The sequence below is a fragment of the Penicillium subrubescens genome, assembly GCF_028828155.1.
Source record: "Penicillium subrubescens strain IBT 31985 chromosome Unknown utg000003l_segment0_segment0, whole genome shotgun sequence".
Lineage (NCBI taxonomy): Eukaryota > Fungi > Ascomycota > Eurotiomycetes > Eurotiales > Aspergillaceae > Penicillium > Penicillium subrubescens.
In genome coordinates this window covers 1486860-1499377 of record NW_026643153.1, presented here as the reverse complement: position 1 = coordinate 1499377, position 12518 = coordinate 1486860, and the positions used below count along the sequence as shown (strand labels likewise).

Genomic DNA, 12518 nt, shown 5'->3' with positions numbered 1-12518 from the left:
ATTTTTAAGTGTACAATGGGTGATGCAAGTGCATAAGGAAAACATATCTCAAAAGGATATTGGCATGAATGGAGTCTTTATTGACTCGAATGGGATTCCTTGGCCAGTTGCTTATTCCGCTGGTCCTGTCCCCACGGGTTCTCTGCCGAGCTAGGTCTTCGCTTTTTGGAATCCTTCTTCTCCGTAACCTTCTTCTTGTCCCGAGCGGTAAGGGGGCGCATCTCTTTCGGCCTGCTGCGGCTATGGCTACGACTGCGACTGGACCCGGCGAGGCGGAGATCTTTGACTTCTTTGATCACCTCCCGGAAGCCCTCTTCGATATTATTCATCCGCGCTAGCACCAGCTTGCTCAGCATGTCTTGGGTTTGTGCTTGGCTGGGGCCGTCACGGCGGAGGCCTCCAGTAGCAAATGCCAGCTGAGTATTGAAGCTGGATGGGACAGCACCGCCAAAGGCACCAGCAACTGCCTTGTTGTCGCCCAGGTCAGATCCCAGGTCGAACAGCAGCGACCGCGACCGTTGGCGGCGCTTGGAGAGAGGTCGATCTGATAAGTAGAGCCCATCAATCTTGGGGACTGACATTGGGTTCAAGCTTAAATTGCGGGCAAGGGCTGCCCGATTAATCGTGCCTTGGTCCACGGATGTAGACACGAAGGGCAGGCGATCTTCGCCGTCGGAAGAACCGTTATCATCTCTCGGAGGCGTGGTTTGGCCATCGGTTCCCAAGTTTGGCGACCCGATGGGATTGTAGAGCATAGTGGCCCCGGAGACAGTTCGGCTGTGTTTTGGGCGGCGTGTAGGACTGGCGCGACGGGATAAGACTCGTGCCGTTGATGGCCGAGAGCTGTAGAATTTGGGGGTGGTCTTCTCGCTGTTGCCGATCGGACTTAGTTTGTCATCACTGCCAGAACCCTTATCAGACTGTTTGTCATGGGAATCATGGTCGTCGTCGCTGGTAAGCTCATCGTCACCTTCCATATCGGTGTGATGGGAGAGTTGTCGAGTGCGACTGGGTGAAATTGATTCTCGCCCATGGTGTTGGAAGACAGGACTGGCCATACGGCTAGTCCGATCTTCAGGGTTCGATGCCACAGAACGAGTCGTCTCCGTAAAGTCACGTCCATGGCCTGTCAAGGACTTTCGGAATGGGAATCGCATCCGTCGAACTGGAATCTCTAGAAGGTCACCCGCAGCCGAATCCTGCTCGTCTGGGGTATGAGCCGGACCGGAGCCAATTTCCTGCATCCAATCTTTGATGACAGTGCTTTTCTGGCGATCTCGGATGCTGCTTGGGCGCTTATCTCCAAATGGTCGTCGGAACACCTCCTCGAGCGCCTGATCCTTCTGATACGTCGCAACGGAGGGTTCTCGCACGAGGCGGGCCCGATTACTGAAAGCACGGAACCGGCTGGGTCGCCAATTTTCAGCCTGCCCAGGGGTCTCCGTGCGGGCGGTTGCCTCCACAAGATCCATCGGCTCGACCACCTGGGAGCTTAGGATCATCTTTTCGTAAAAGCATATTGTGAACAGAACCGGGAGGTGAGTGATCTTGATGATCGTCCGATTCAGTCGAATGAATTGGCGGAATGGCATCAGATACCTGAACGGTGTGACTAGCCAGGCAATGATATTGGCCGGGGCCACGTAGGAGAAGAGTGCATCGGACTTGACCATGGAGATTGTGTTGACAGCAAACAAGAATTGGTGCTCTTGGTTCGCATTTTGAACGATTCTCATGAAGGAATTTGTGAGAACGGTGATAAGAATAGTAACTACCACGAAGTGACAGATGAAGAGGAAGACCGTCAGGATGCTTCTGCCGAGTGAGTTATACTCCTCCCACATTGCCCATGCAGTAGGGGTAAATCCCATGAGCATCTGGAACAAGGCGTAGGCCACGGTGTTTGGAGAGTTGTCCGATCCAAAGGACAGGAAGGCAACGAAGAAACCACTGCAGGCAATGACAATCAAAACGAAGACCGCAATAAGATCGGACGCCATGATACGGAATGCAATCAGCAGTTGCGAGAAGTAGCGGTAGTGGTCGAGGATTGAAAAGAGGCGAGGGAACAGAAGCACTGCATTGGCAGCCAGAACGTCGTATGCTTGATTGGCAACCAGGCGATTTCTCGGGTAGGTTAAAAAGGTGCCGTAAATCCGAAGACAATAGTAGCAAACCAGCAGTAGCAAGATGCCCAGGTCGAACAAATTCCAGAAGCTCATCAAATAAAGACTGAAACCTTGCTCATTGAAACCAACAATCTCATCGAGCATGAAGCCCGCACTCCAGAACCAGAAAACGACCTCGAGGGATGTAATCTGCCGACTGCGTTGTTGGAGAACGGCTAGAAAAAGACCCAACAGGACTGCAAAAGAAAGCGTGGACAAGAACTGGCGGTAGCGCGGTACTCGCAACCGGGAGAGTTTGAATAGTGAGGCATCTCGTGGGTTGTATAGAGTCACCGATCGACGGAACGTCGCGTTCCCCGGGAAAGGTGTCTGGTCGCCACGGAAATCTGCCGAGGTTCCGTATCCCATTGCACCGCGCACAGCAGTTTGATGAGCTCGCCGGTGTAGATGATCAGCCGCAGAGTGGAAGACAATGGTTCCAGCCCAGATCGCCTCCAATTGCTGCACCACCACTGGATGGGCAAGGAACCGCTTCGCCTGGGCCCGAATGGCGACCTCGAGGCAGGAGACGCGACCCGTTCCCGCCAATCGCTTCCCTTGAAGACCTGAAGCCCATGCAGTGGTCGAATCTTGACCCTGGAGGGGGTAGAACTCGTACGACAGGGCATCGATCAATTCTCTGGTTGTGTATTCTCTCAGCAGCTTAATCGCAAGCAGCTCGCTGACCATGGCCCGAGTCTGACTAGCACCGCTGTTTCCGGGATTGAGATGAATTTCCTTTTCGAACTGTAGGCAGTTGGCCATCAAAGCATAGAGTGTGGCTCGCGAAAAGTGGGCGGACATGAGCTTTTGTTGGATAGGCTTGACTAGAAATTGAGACACCTGCGGGGAACGCAGCTGGTCCCAGGTCAAGGTGGTTTCACATCGGGAGGCGATTAGTGGACGGATCGCATGTGTGAGGTCGTACACGGGGAGGGCATCTACGGGAGGAGATCTCGTTAGACTTGGATCCTAACCAATTCGACTCTGCACGTCGCGGGTTAAACACCTACCGAGATGCGACGCCGAGAATATGGGGAGGAGCGGAGTTGATTCCAAGGGACCATCGTCCTCGTGATCCTCTTCATCCTCCTCCCCAACCCAATCTTGGTCCATGTCCTCGTCAATCTCTTGGAGCTCCGGCGCGTGTTCATACTCGCTGTCTCCGGCCCGTCGCGCGCGTTGTGCGCCTCGACGGCGTGCTGCTCGATACCATGGGGAGCTGTCGCTGGGTGCTAGCGGCGACGAGAAAGAAAACGGAGTCTGATCAATCTGCTGGCGCCGGGCTTTTGGACGCAGCAAAGAAGCTAGCATGGTTGTTGACCGATAGGTTCGGGTATCAGCATGACCTCGGTACGGAGAAGTACTTTGGTTGGTTGGTGCTTAGCGCATGGCGGCAGTTGAGGCTAGTGTCTAATGGCGTGTGTGGGGGAAGAGCAAAGACCAGTTGAGTAGTAAAAAGAAGGAAAGACAAATCAAATAACAGACCGTCTGGGTAAGCCCAAGTGTGAAATAATAGAAAATAGAGCAGCGACCGAAGATAGCGCAATTAATCACACGCGCCCGAGGGCCTCTAGGCCAGTGGTCGAGAGCTCGCGCCGATCGGCGAGGGCAATCGGGTTGTCTCCCGTCCAAGTGCCACTAAGTTCGACTTGGTTAGACTGTTAGTACCACACACCCCTTAGCACCGCAGCAGTCGCTCTAAGCGCGACGACCGTCGTCCAGAAAAGCGGCCCTGTCGTCATTGTACGTCTCAGGTGACCACACATTCCTCCATTTTTCTGGATTGTGGCTCCTCGGGCTGAGTGGCTATCACAGGCGAGAAGTGCACAGACGGGGCAAGATAGGGTTTCTATAGAGTTTGTTGTTGTTGACCTTTACTGGTATGAAGCTGTTGAGGTATTTGTCTGTGCGACTAGGCGAAGGAAATAAAAATCCTACTCTCTAGCTGCAGAGTTGCGACTACTGTACAATACCTGCAAGCCTGCAATGATCATTCGAGCCTCTTCTGCACGATCTGCCTTATCGGCTCTCACCGCCTGCACTCTGCAGGCCGATAAATTGGGCGATTTGATCGGGGGAAAAAGCTATGAGGGGTAGGACACGAGTCTCATCTAGTAGTTGTGGTGTTTGGTCCAATATCCAGTTCATAGAAATATCTAATGGCCAGAACAATCCAATATCCAGCTGAAGAAATGACTCAATGCCTCCCATCTCTCAACAAACGAACCAACCCCTCGCCAAATCGGTCTTTTTCCCACGCGATCATCGTCATAATGGAAAATTCTGAGGCGGTGAAGAGCGCCTCCAACCACCGAAACCGGTCCACGGTGGGCCCCCGTCTTCGGCCACGAAAATTTTATTCTGCCAATTTCGACTCATTCTTCTTCTTTCTTTCTTCATTCCCCAGCTCTTGCAGCTGCTATTCTTCACTATACCCTACTCCCCCTCCAAAAAAAAATTCACAATTGTGAAACACCCCTCCCCCAGAAAAGGAAAATCTGCACAAAAAAAGTCCTTCTGGTGGATGCTGTGATAGAGTGACCTGCACTCGACCAGATTCGTCCCCGAGAGGACTTATCCCCTCATTCTTTCTTTCTCCTCGCCAATTGCGATGTCCCAGCCTGCTTCCATCGAGGAGCCAGTCTTGCCTACCAGCCCGACATCAGGCGGTGCAGTGGCTTACACCAACAAGAAGGACCTGTCCACAATGGATGCTATCAGTGGCGCTGTGATCACCCCGGCCTCGATCCCCGTCCGGGGTGGCACTGACCGGCTCGTCGCCCTCGAGCTGGAGGATGGCACCGTCTACCAGGGTTACAACTTTGGTGCGGAGAAGAGTATGGCCGGTGAATTGGTCTTCCAGACGGGTATGGTCGGTTACCCCGAGTCCATCACCGACCCCTCATACCGCGGCCAGATCCTGGTCATCACCTTTCCCCTCGTCGGTAACTACGGTGTGCCCTCGCGGGAGCAGATCGATGATCTGCTCAAGCTCCCCACATACTTTGAGTCCAGTCAGATCCACGTCGCAGGGTTGGTGGTGGCAACCTACGCTGGCGAGGACTTCTCCCACTTCCTGGCTACGTCCTCCTTGGGTCAGTGGCTCAAGGAGGAGGGCGTCCCTGCCATGCATGGCGTGGATACCCGTGCTCTGACCAAGCGTATCCGTCAAAAGGGTAGTATGTTGGGCCGCATGCTTCTTCAGAAGGCTGGTGAGCCCAATGGCGTCGCTAGCGGTGTTAAGGGTGAGGACTGGAAGTCGCACTTTGAGCAGATTGAGTGGGTGGATCCCAACAAGAAGAACCTTGTCGCTGAGGGTGAGTGAACCATCTAAACCTAGGCCCTTTCTGTGAATTTGGAAAAGGAAATACAATCAATTGGAATTTCAGGATTCTGACAGCATTCTTTTGGCAGTCTCCATCCGTGAGCCCAAGCTCTACACTCCTCCAGCCGATGTTGCCCTTAAGCACCCTTCGGGCCGCCCCGTTCGGGTTCTGTGCTTGGATGTTGGTATGAAATATAACCAGCTGCGCTGCCTGCTTACCCGTGGCGTCGAGGTCATGGTTGTCCCCTGGGACTACGATTTCCCCACCCTGGCTGGCAAGGACTACGACGGTCTGTTCGTTTCCAACGGTCCTGGTGACCCCGCCACCCTGACCACCACCATCAACAACTTGGCCAAAACCCTGAAGGATGCCCGGACACCAGTCTTCGGTATCTGTCTCGGTCACCAGCTGATCGCTCGCTCCGTCGGCGCTACCACCTCCAAGATGCTGTTCGGTAACCGCGGCCACAACATTCCTTGCACCAGCATGCTCTCTGGCAAGTGTCACATCACCTCCCAGAACCACGGTTTCGCTGTGGATGCTTCCAGCCTTCAGGACGGCTGGGAGGAGCTGTTTGTGAACGCCAACGATGCCAGTAACGAGGGTATCCGTCACACCAGCCGCCCCTTCTTCAGTGTACAGTTCCACCCCGAGAGCACCCCCGGTCCTCGGGATACCGAGTACCTGTTCGATGTCTTCATCAAGACCATCATGAACACCCTTGCCTCCCCCGAGGCTCTGACCAAGCCCGTCGAGTTCCCCGGTGGGGTCAAGGCCGAGAACATCAAGGCCGCCCCTCGCGTGCACGTGAAGAAGGTTCTGGTTCTGGGCAGTGGTGGTCTGAGCATTGGCCAGGCTGGAGAGTTCGATTACTCTGGTAGTCAGGCCATCAAGGCGTTGAAGGAGGAAGGCATCTACACCATCCTGATCAACCCCAACATTGCCACTATCCAGACCTCCAAGGGTCTGGCTGACAAGGTCTACTTCCTTCCTGTGAACGCCGACTTTGTTCGCAAGGTCATCAAGCACGAGCGTCCCGATGCCATCTACGTCACCTTCGGTGGTCAGACTGCCCTCCAGGTCGGTATTCAACTCAAGGATGAGTTTGAGGAGCTTGGCGTCAAGGTCCTTGGTACCCCCATTGATACCATCATCACCACTGAGGACCGTGAGCTCTTCGCTCGCAGCATGGACTCGATCAATGAGAAGTGTGCCAAGTCTGCCTCCGCTTCCACTCTTGAAGAGTCCCTGCGTGTCGTTCAGGACATTGGCTTCCCTGTCATTGTGCGTGCTGCCTACGCCCTGGGTGGTCTCGGCAGTGGTTTCGCCAACAACATGGAGGAGCTGAAGGAACTCTGCACCAAGGCTCTGGCTGTCAGCCCCCAGGTCCTGATCGAGCGCAGTATGAAGGGCTGGAAGGAGATCGAGTACGAGGTTGTTCGTGATGCCCAGGACAACTGTATCACTGTCTGCAACATGGAGAACTTCGATCCCCTCGGTATCCACACTGGTGACTCTATTGTTGTTGCTCCTTCCCAGACCCTCTCCGACGAGGACTACAACATGCTGCGCACGACTGCTGTCAATGTCATCCGTCACCTTGGTGTTGTCGGTGAATGTAACATTCAGTACGCCCTGAACCCCTTCTCCAAGGAGTACTGCATTATCGAGGTCAACGCCCGTCTTTCTCGTTCTTCCGCCCTGGCCTCCAAGGCTACCGGTTACCCGCTTGCCTTTATTGCTGCCAAGTTGGGTCTGGGTATTCCCCTGAACGAGATCAAGAACTCCGTCACCAAGTCCACTTGCGCCTGCTTCGAGCCCTCGCTCGATTACTGTGTGGTCAAGATTCCTCGCTGGGATCTGAAGAAGTTCACTCGTGTCTCTACCCAGCTCGGCTCTTCCATGAAGTCTGTTGGTGAGGTCATGAGCATTGGTCGCACCTTCGAGGAGGCCATTCAGAAGGCCATCCGCTCGGTTGACTTCCACAACCTGGGATTCAACGAGACCAACGCTCTTATGTCCATTGAGGCCGAGCTTCAGACTCCTTCCGATCAGCGTCTGTTCGCCATTGCCAACGCCATGGCTGCCGGCTACAGTGTTGACGATATCTGGAAGCTGACCAACATTGACAAGTGGTTCTTGAGCCGCCTCAAGGGTCTGAGCGACTTCGGCAAGTCCATGTCCACTTTCAACGCCACCACTGTGCCCATCAACATGATCCGCCAGGCCAAGCAGCTTGGCTTCTCCGACCGACAGCTCGCCAAGTTCCTGAGCTCCAACGAGCTGGCTGTGCGCCGCATGCGTGTTGAGGCTGGTATCACTCCCATCGTCAAGCAGATCGATACCGTCGCTGCCGAATTCCCGGCTGTGACCAACTATCTCTACCTCACTTACAATGCCTCTGAGCACGATCTCAAGTTTGACGACCATGGTATCATGGTTCTGGGCTCTGGTGTCTACCGTATCGGTTCCTCTGTCGAGTTCGATTGGTGTTCTGTGCGCACTATCCGCACTCTCCGCGAGCAGGGCCACAAAACCATCATGGTCAACTACAACCCCGAGACCGTCAGTACCGATTACGACGAGGCTGATCGCTTGTACTTCGAGAACATCAACCTCGAGACCGTTCTGGATATCTACCAGCTCGAGACCTCCAGCGGTGTGGTCATCTCCATGGGTGGTCAGACCCCCAACAACATCGCTCTGCCCTTGCACCGCCTGAACGTCAACATTCTCGGTACTTCCCCTGAGATGATTGACAGCGCTGAGAACCGTTACAAGTTCTCTCGCATGCTTGACCGTATTGGTGTTGACCAGCCCGCTTGGAAGGAGTTGACCAGCATTGAAGAGGCCCGCTCATTCTGTGACAAGGTCGGTTACCCTGTGCTGGTCCGTCCCTCTTACGTGCTTTCGGGTGCTGCCATGAACACTGTCTACTCCGAGCACGACCTGGCCAACTATCTGAACCAGGCCGCCGATGTCTCTCGTGAGCACCCCGTTGTCATCACCAAGTACATCGAGAACGCCAAGGAGATTGAGATGGATGCTGTTGCCCGCAACGGTGTCATGGTCGGCCACTTCATTTCGGAGCACGTTGAGAATGCCGGTGTCCACTCTGGTGACGCTACCCTCATCCTGCCTCCCCAGGATCTGAGCGCTGAGACTGTGCGTCGCATTGAGGAGGCGACTCGCAAGATCGGTAACGCTCTGAACGTCACTGGTCCTTACAACATCCAGTTCATTGCCAAGGACAACGACATCAAGGTCATTGAGTGCAACGTTCGTGCTTCTCGTTCGTTCCCCTTCGTCTCCAAGGTCATGGGTGTCGACCTGATCGAGATGGCCACCAAGGCTATGATCAACATTCCCTTCCAGGCGTACCCTCCCATCAGCGTCCCGAAGGACTACGTCGGTGTCAAGGTCCCCCAGTTCTCCTTCTCTCGTCTGTCGGGTGCTGATCCCGTCCTTGGTGTTGAGATGGCTTCCACTGGTGAGGTTGCTTCTTTCGGTCGTGACAAGTACGAGGCCTACCTCAAGGCTCTGCTGTCCACTGGCTTCCGTCTGCCCAAGCGCAACATCCTGTTCTCCATTGGTTCCTACAAGGAGAAGCTGGAGATGCTGCCTTCCATCCAGAAGCTGCATCAGCTTGACTACAACCTGTTCGCCACTGCTGGTACTGCCGACTTCTTGAAGGAGAACGGTGTTCCTGTCAAGTACCTCGAGGTTCTGCCCGGCGAGGAGGAGGACATCAAGTCCGAGTACTCTCTGACCCAGCACTTGTCCAACAACCTGATCGACCTGTACATCAACTTGCCGTCCAGCAACCGCTTCCGCCGCCCGGCCAACTACATGTCCAAGGGTTACCGCACTCGTCGTATGGCTGTTGACTACCAGACTCCTCTGGTCACTAACGTCAAGAACGCCAAGATCCTGATTGAGGCCATTGCTCGCCACTACCCTCTGAACATTCAGACTTCGGACTTCCAGACCAGCCACCGCACCGTGGTACTGCCCGGCCTGATCAACATCGCTGCCTTTGTTCCCGGCCTTGCCTCCCTTGGCTCCAAGGACTTCGAGAAGGTCACCAAGGCTTCCATTGCCGCTGGTTTCAGCATGGTTCGCGTGATGCCCGTGGGTGTCGAGGGATCGATCACCGAGGCCAGCGACCTGAAGATCGTTCAGCAGAATGCCCAGGACCAGTCCTACTGCGACTTCAACCTGTCCGTTGCTGCCACTGCCGACAACTCGGACCAGATTGGCCAGGTGACTGGTGAGGTTGGTTCTCTGTTCATCCCCTTCAACCACCTGTCTGGCAACATCAACAAGGTGGCCACTGTTACCAACCACTTCGGAGTCTGGCCCTCGAGCAAGCCTCTGATCACCGATGCTAAGGGCACTGATCTGGCCTCGATCCTCCTGCTGGCCAGCCTCCACAGCCGCAACATCCACGTCATGAGTGTGACCTCTAAGGAGGACATCAGCCTCATTGCTCTCAGCAAGGAGAAGGGCTTGATGGTGACCTGCGATGTCTCCATCTTCTCCCTGTTCCTGTCCCAGGATGACTTCCCTGCCTGCAACTCTCTGCCCACCGCTGAGGACCAGAAGGCTCTGTGGGACCACCTGAGCACCATTGATGTCTTCTCCATTGGCAGCACTCCCTACCAGCTTGCTGGCAAGGAGGCCTCTCCCGAGGTCGGTATTGCTGAGTCGCTTCCTCTGCTCTTCACCGCTGTCGCCGATGGCCGCCTGACTGTTGAGGATATCACTGCTCGTCTCCACGACAACCCCAAGAAGATCTTCGAGCTGCACGACCAGACCGATTCCTCTCTTGAGATCGAGATTGACCGTCCTTACCTCTTCCAGAGCCCCAGCGGCACCTGGTCTCCCTTCAACGGCAAGATGATGCGTGGCTCCGTCCAGCGCGTTGTCTTCCAGGGCAAGACCTCTTGCCTCGACGGTGCGCTCTCCAAGGACGCTGTCAAGGGTACCGACATGTCTGCCCACCGCATTATCCCCAGCTCCCCTGTGCACAAGCCCACCACTCCCATGGTCCGCCCTGAGAGCGCTCTGGACCGCCAGACCACCCCCAGCCGCCACGCCCGCGCTCGGGCTTTGGATGCTGCTGTCCCTGCTGTAGGTGAGCTTGGACCACCTCTGTACCCCCAGACCTCGCAGATGTCGTCCTCTCTGTCTGAGATGGTCTCTCGCTCTACCTTCCGCGGCAAGCACGTTCTGTCCGTGAACCAGTTCACTCGCTCGGACCTGCACCTGCTCTTCACTGTCGCTCAGGAGATGCGCCTGGGTGTCCAGCGCCACGGTGTTCTTGACATCCTCAAGGGCCGTGTCCTGGCCACTCTCTTCTACGAGCCTTCCACTCGCACTTCCGCCTCCTTCGACGCGGCTATGCAGCGCCTGGGTGGTCGCACCATCCCCATTGCCACCGAGCACTCTTCCACCCAGAAGGGCGAGACTCTCCAGGACACCCTCCGCACTCTCGGCTGCTACGCTGACGCCGTGGTCCTGCGCCACCCCGAGCCCAGCAGCACTGCCGTCGCTGCCAAGTTCTCCCCTGTTCCAATCATCAACGGTGGCAACGGTTCCATTGAGCACCCCACCCAGGCCTTCCTGGACCTGTTTACCATCCGCGAGGAGCTTGGTACCGTCACTGGCTTGACCATCACCTTCACTGGTGATCTCAAGTACGGCCGCCCTGTCCACTCCCTGATCAAGCTGCTCCAGTTCTATGATGTTCGCATCCAGCTTGTCTCCCCCAAGGAGTTGGCTCTGCCTGAGGAGGTCCGCCAGCAGATCGTGGCCTCTGGCCAGCTGGTCTGCGAGTCTGAGGAGCTCACTCCCGAGATCGTTGCTCGCTCCGACATCCTGTACTCCACTCGTGTGCAGAAGGAGCGCTTCACCGACCTCGCCCAGTACGAGCGTCTGAAGAACAGCTTCATCATTGACAACGCTCTGCTGAAGCACGCCAAGAGCCACATGGTTGTTCTGCACCCTCTGCCTCGCAACGCTGAGATCGCCGAGGAGGTCGATTTCGACCAGCGGGCTGCCTACTTCCGCCAGGTACGATGCACCCCCTTGCCCTTTATCACAGAAGATATGCTGACAGTTCGACTACAGATGAGATATGGCTTGTACTGCCGCATGGCGCTGCTGGCCCTGGTCTTGGCTCCCTAAATTCTCCCATTCGCCGTTTATTATATTCCCCTCTGAGACCGGGAAACCAAAATGCGCGCCATTCGATTTTCTCTCACGCAAGCTCATGTCTTCCATTGTTTCCTGTTCTGCTTTCAAAAGTTTCTGCCCGTTCTGTCTGGATATCTTCGTAGGTGCAGCAGCTGCCTCGATAGAACGTTGAGTTGTATAGATTAGACAATCTCCGTTTCTTCATGAATTCGATGATGACCCCGTGCTGTGTATGTCTGTATATTAGGTGGTTATTTCAGAGATTTACGTTATGTGTTACGTGTTATGTGTTATGTCTACGTTTTGTGTCATTTGCGTGGCGTGTGCGTTTGGTCTGTTTTTGGGTTGTTTCTTGGCGTTTCTTTGGGTTTGGTTTGGTTTCGGGGTTCATCATCGGGTCACTTTTCTTTCCTATACCACTTTCTCTCTCTTTTTCATTGCATTGGCATTGACTGTGAAATCACAAACTCATTTTCTCTATTAATTTTCTCCAAATCTAAAAACATGCATTCAAAGTGAGTACATTTGTAGTTTTGGTGTCAATACCACACTGAAACCGGCGAATCAAGTGCGCTCAACGTACATATTGTAAATGAGTTTACTAGAGATTACTCGGAACCACAATTGACCTGAACTAAATTTGATACAGTGACTCGATAACCATCACATTAACTACAAGTATGGGGAAAGAAGGCCGAGGCTAATCACACAACAACATCCAACTGCTTTCACACGACGCACTAAGCCCCTTTTGGATCTAGTGGAGAACGGGTACATCTAGATTCCTTGATGTCTAGACTAGAGACACGGTTTTACTATGTAA

At 54.6% G+C, this 12518-nt stretch overlaps 2 protein-coding genes across 2 annotated transcripts; one reads left to right on the top strand and one right to left on the bottom strand.

Annotated features, from left to right (window-relative positions):
* Window positions 1–77: 77 nt before the first annotated feature.
* Window positions 78–3482, bottom strand: N7473_004560 (uncharacterized protein; the record flags this gene model as incomplete). Its single annotated transcript, XM_057150500.1, has 2 exons — window positions 78–3109; window positions 3182–3482. 2 exons carry the CDS (start codon window positions 3480–3482, stop codon window positions 78–80), a joined length of 3333 nt encoding a protein of 1110 aa, XP_057010610.1.
* Window positions 3483–4782: 1300 nt separating this feature from the next.
* On the top strand, window positions 4783–11686 carry N7473_004559 (bifunctional carbamoylphosphate synthetase/aspartate transcarbamylase; the record flags this gene model as incomplete). Its single annotated transcript, XM_057150499.1, has 3 exons — window positions 4783–5488; window positions 5586–11572; window positions 11630–11686. The coding sequence occupies 3 exons, from the start codon at window positions 4783–4785 to the stop codon at window positions 11684–11686; spliced, it is 6750 nt and encodes a 2249-aa protein (XP_057010609.1).
* Window positions 11687–12518: the final 832 nt, after the last annotated feature.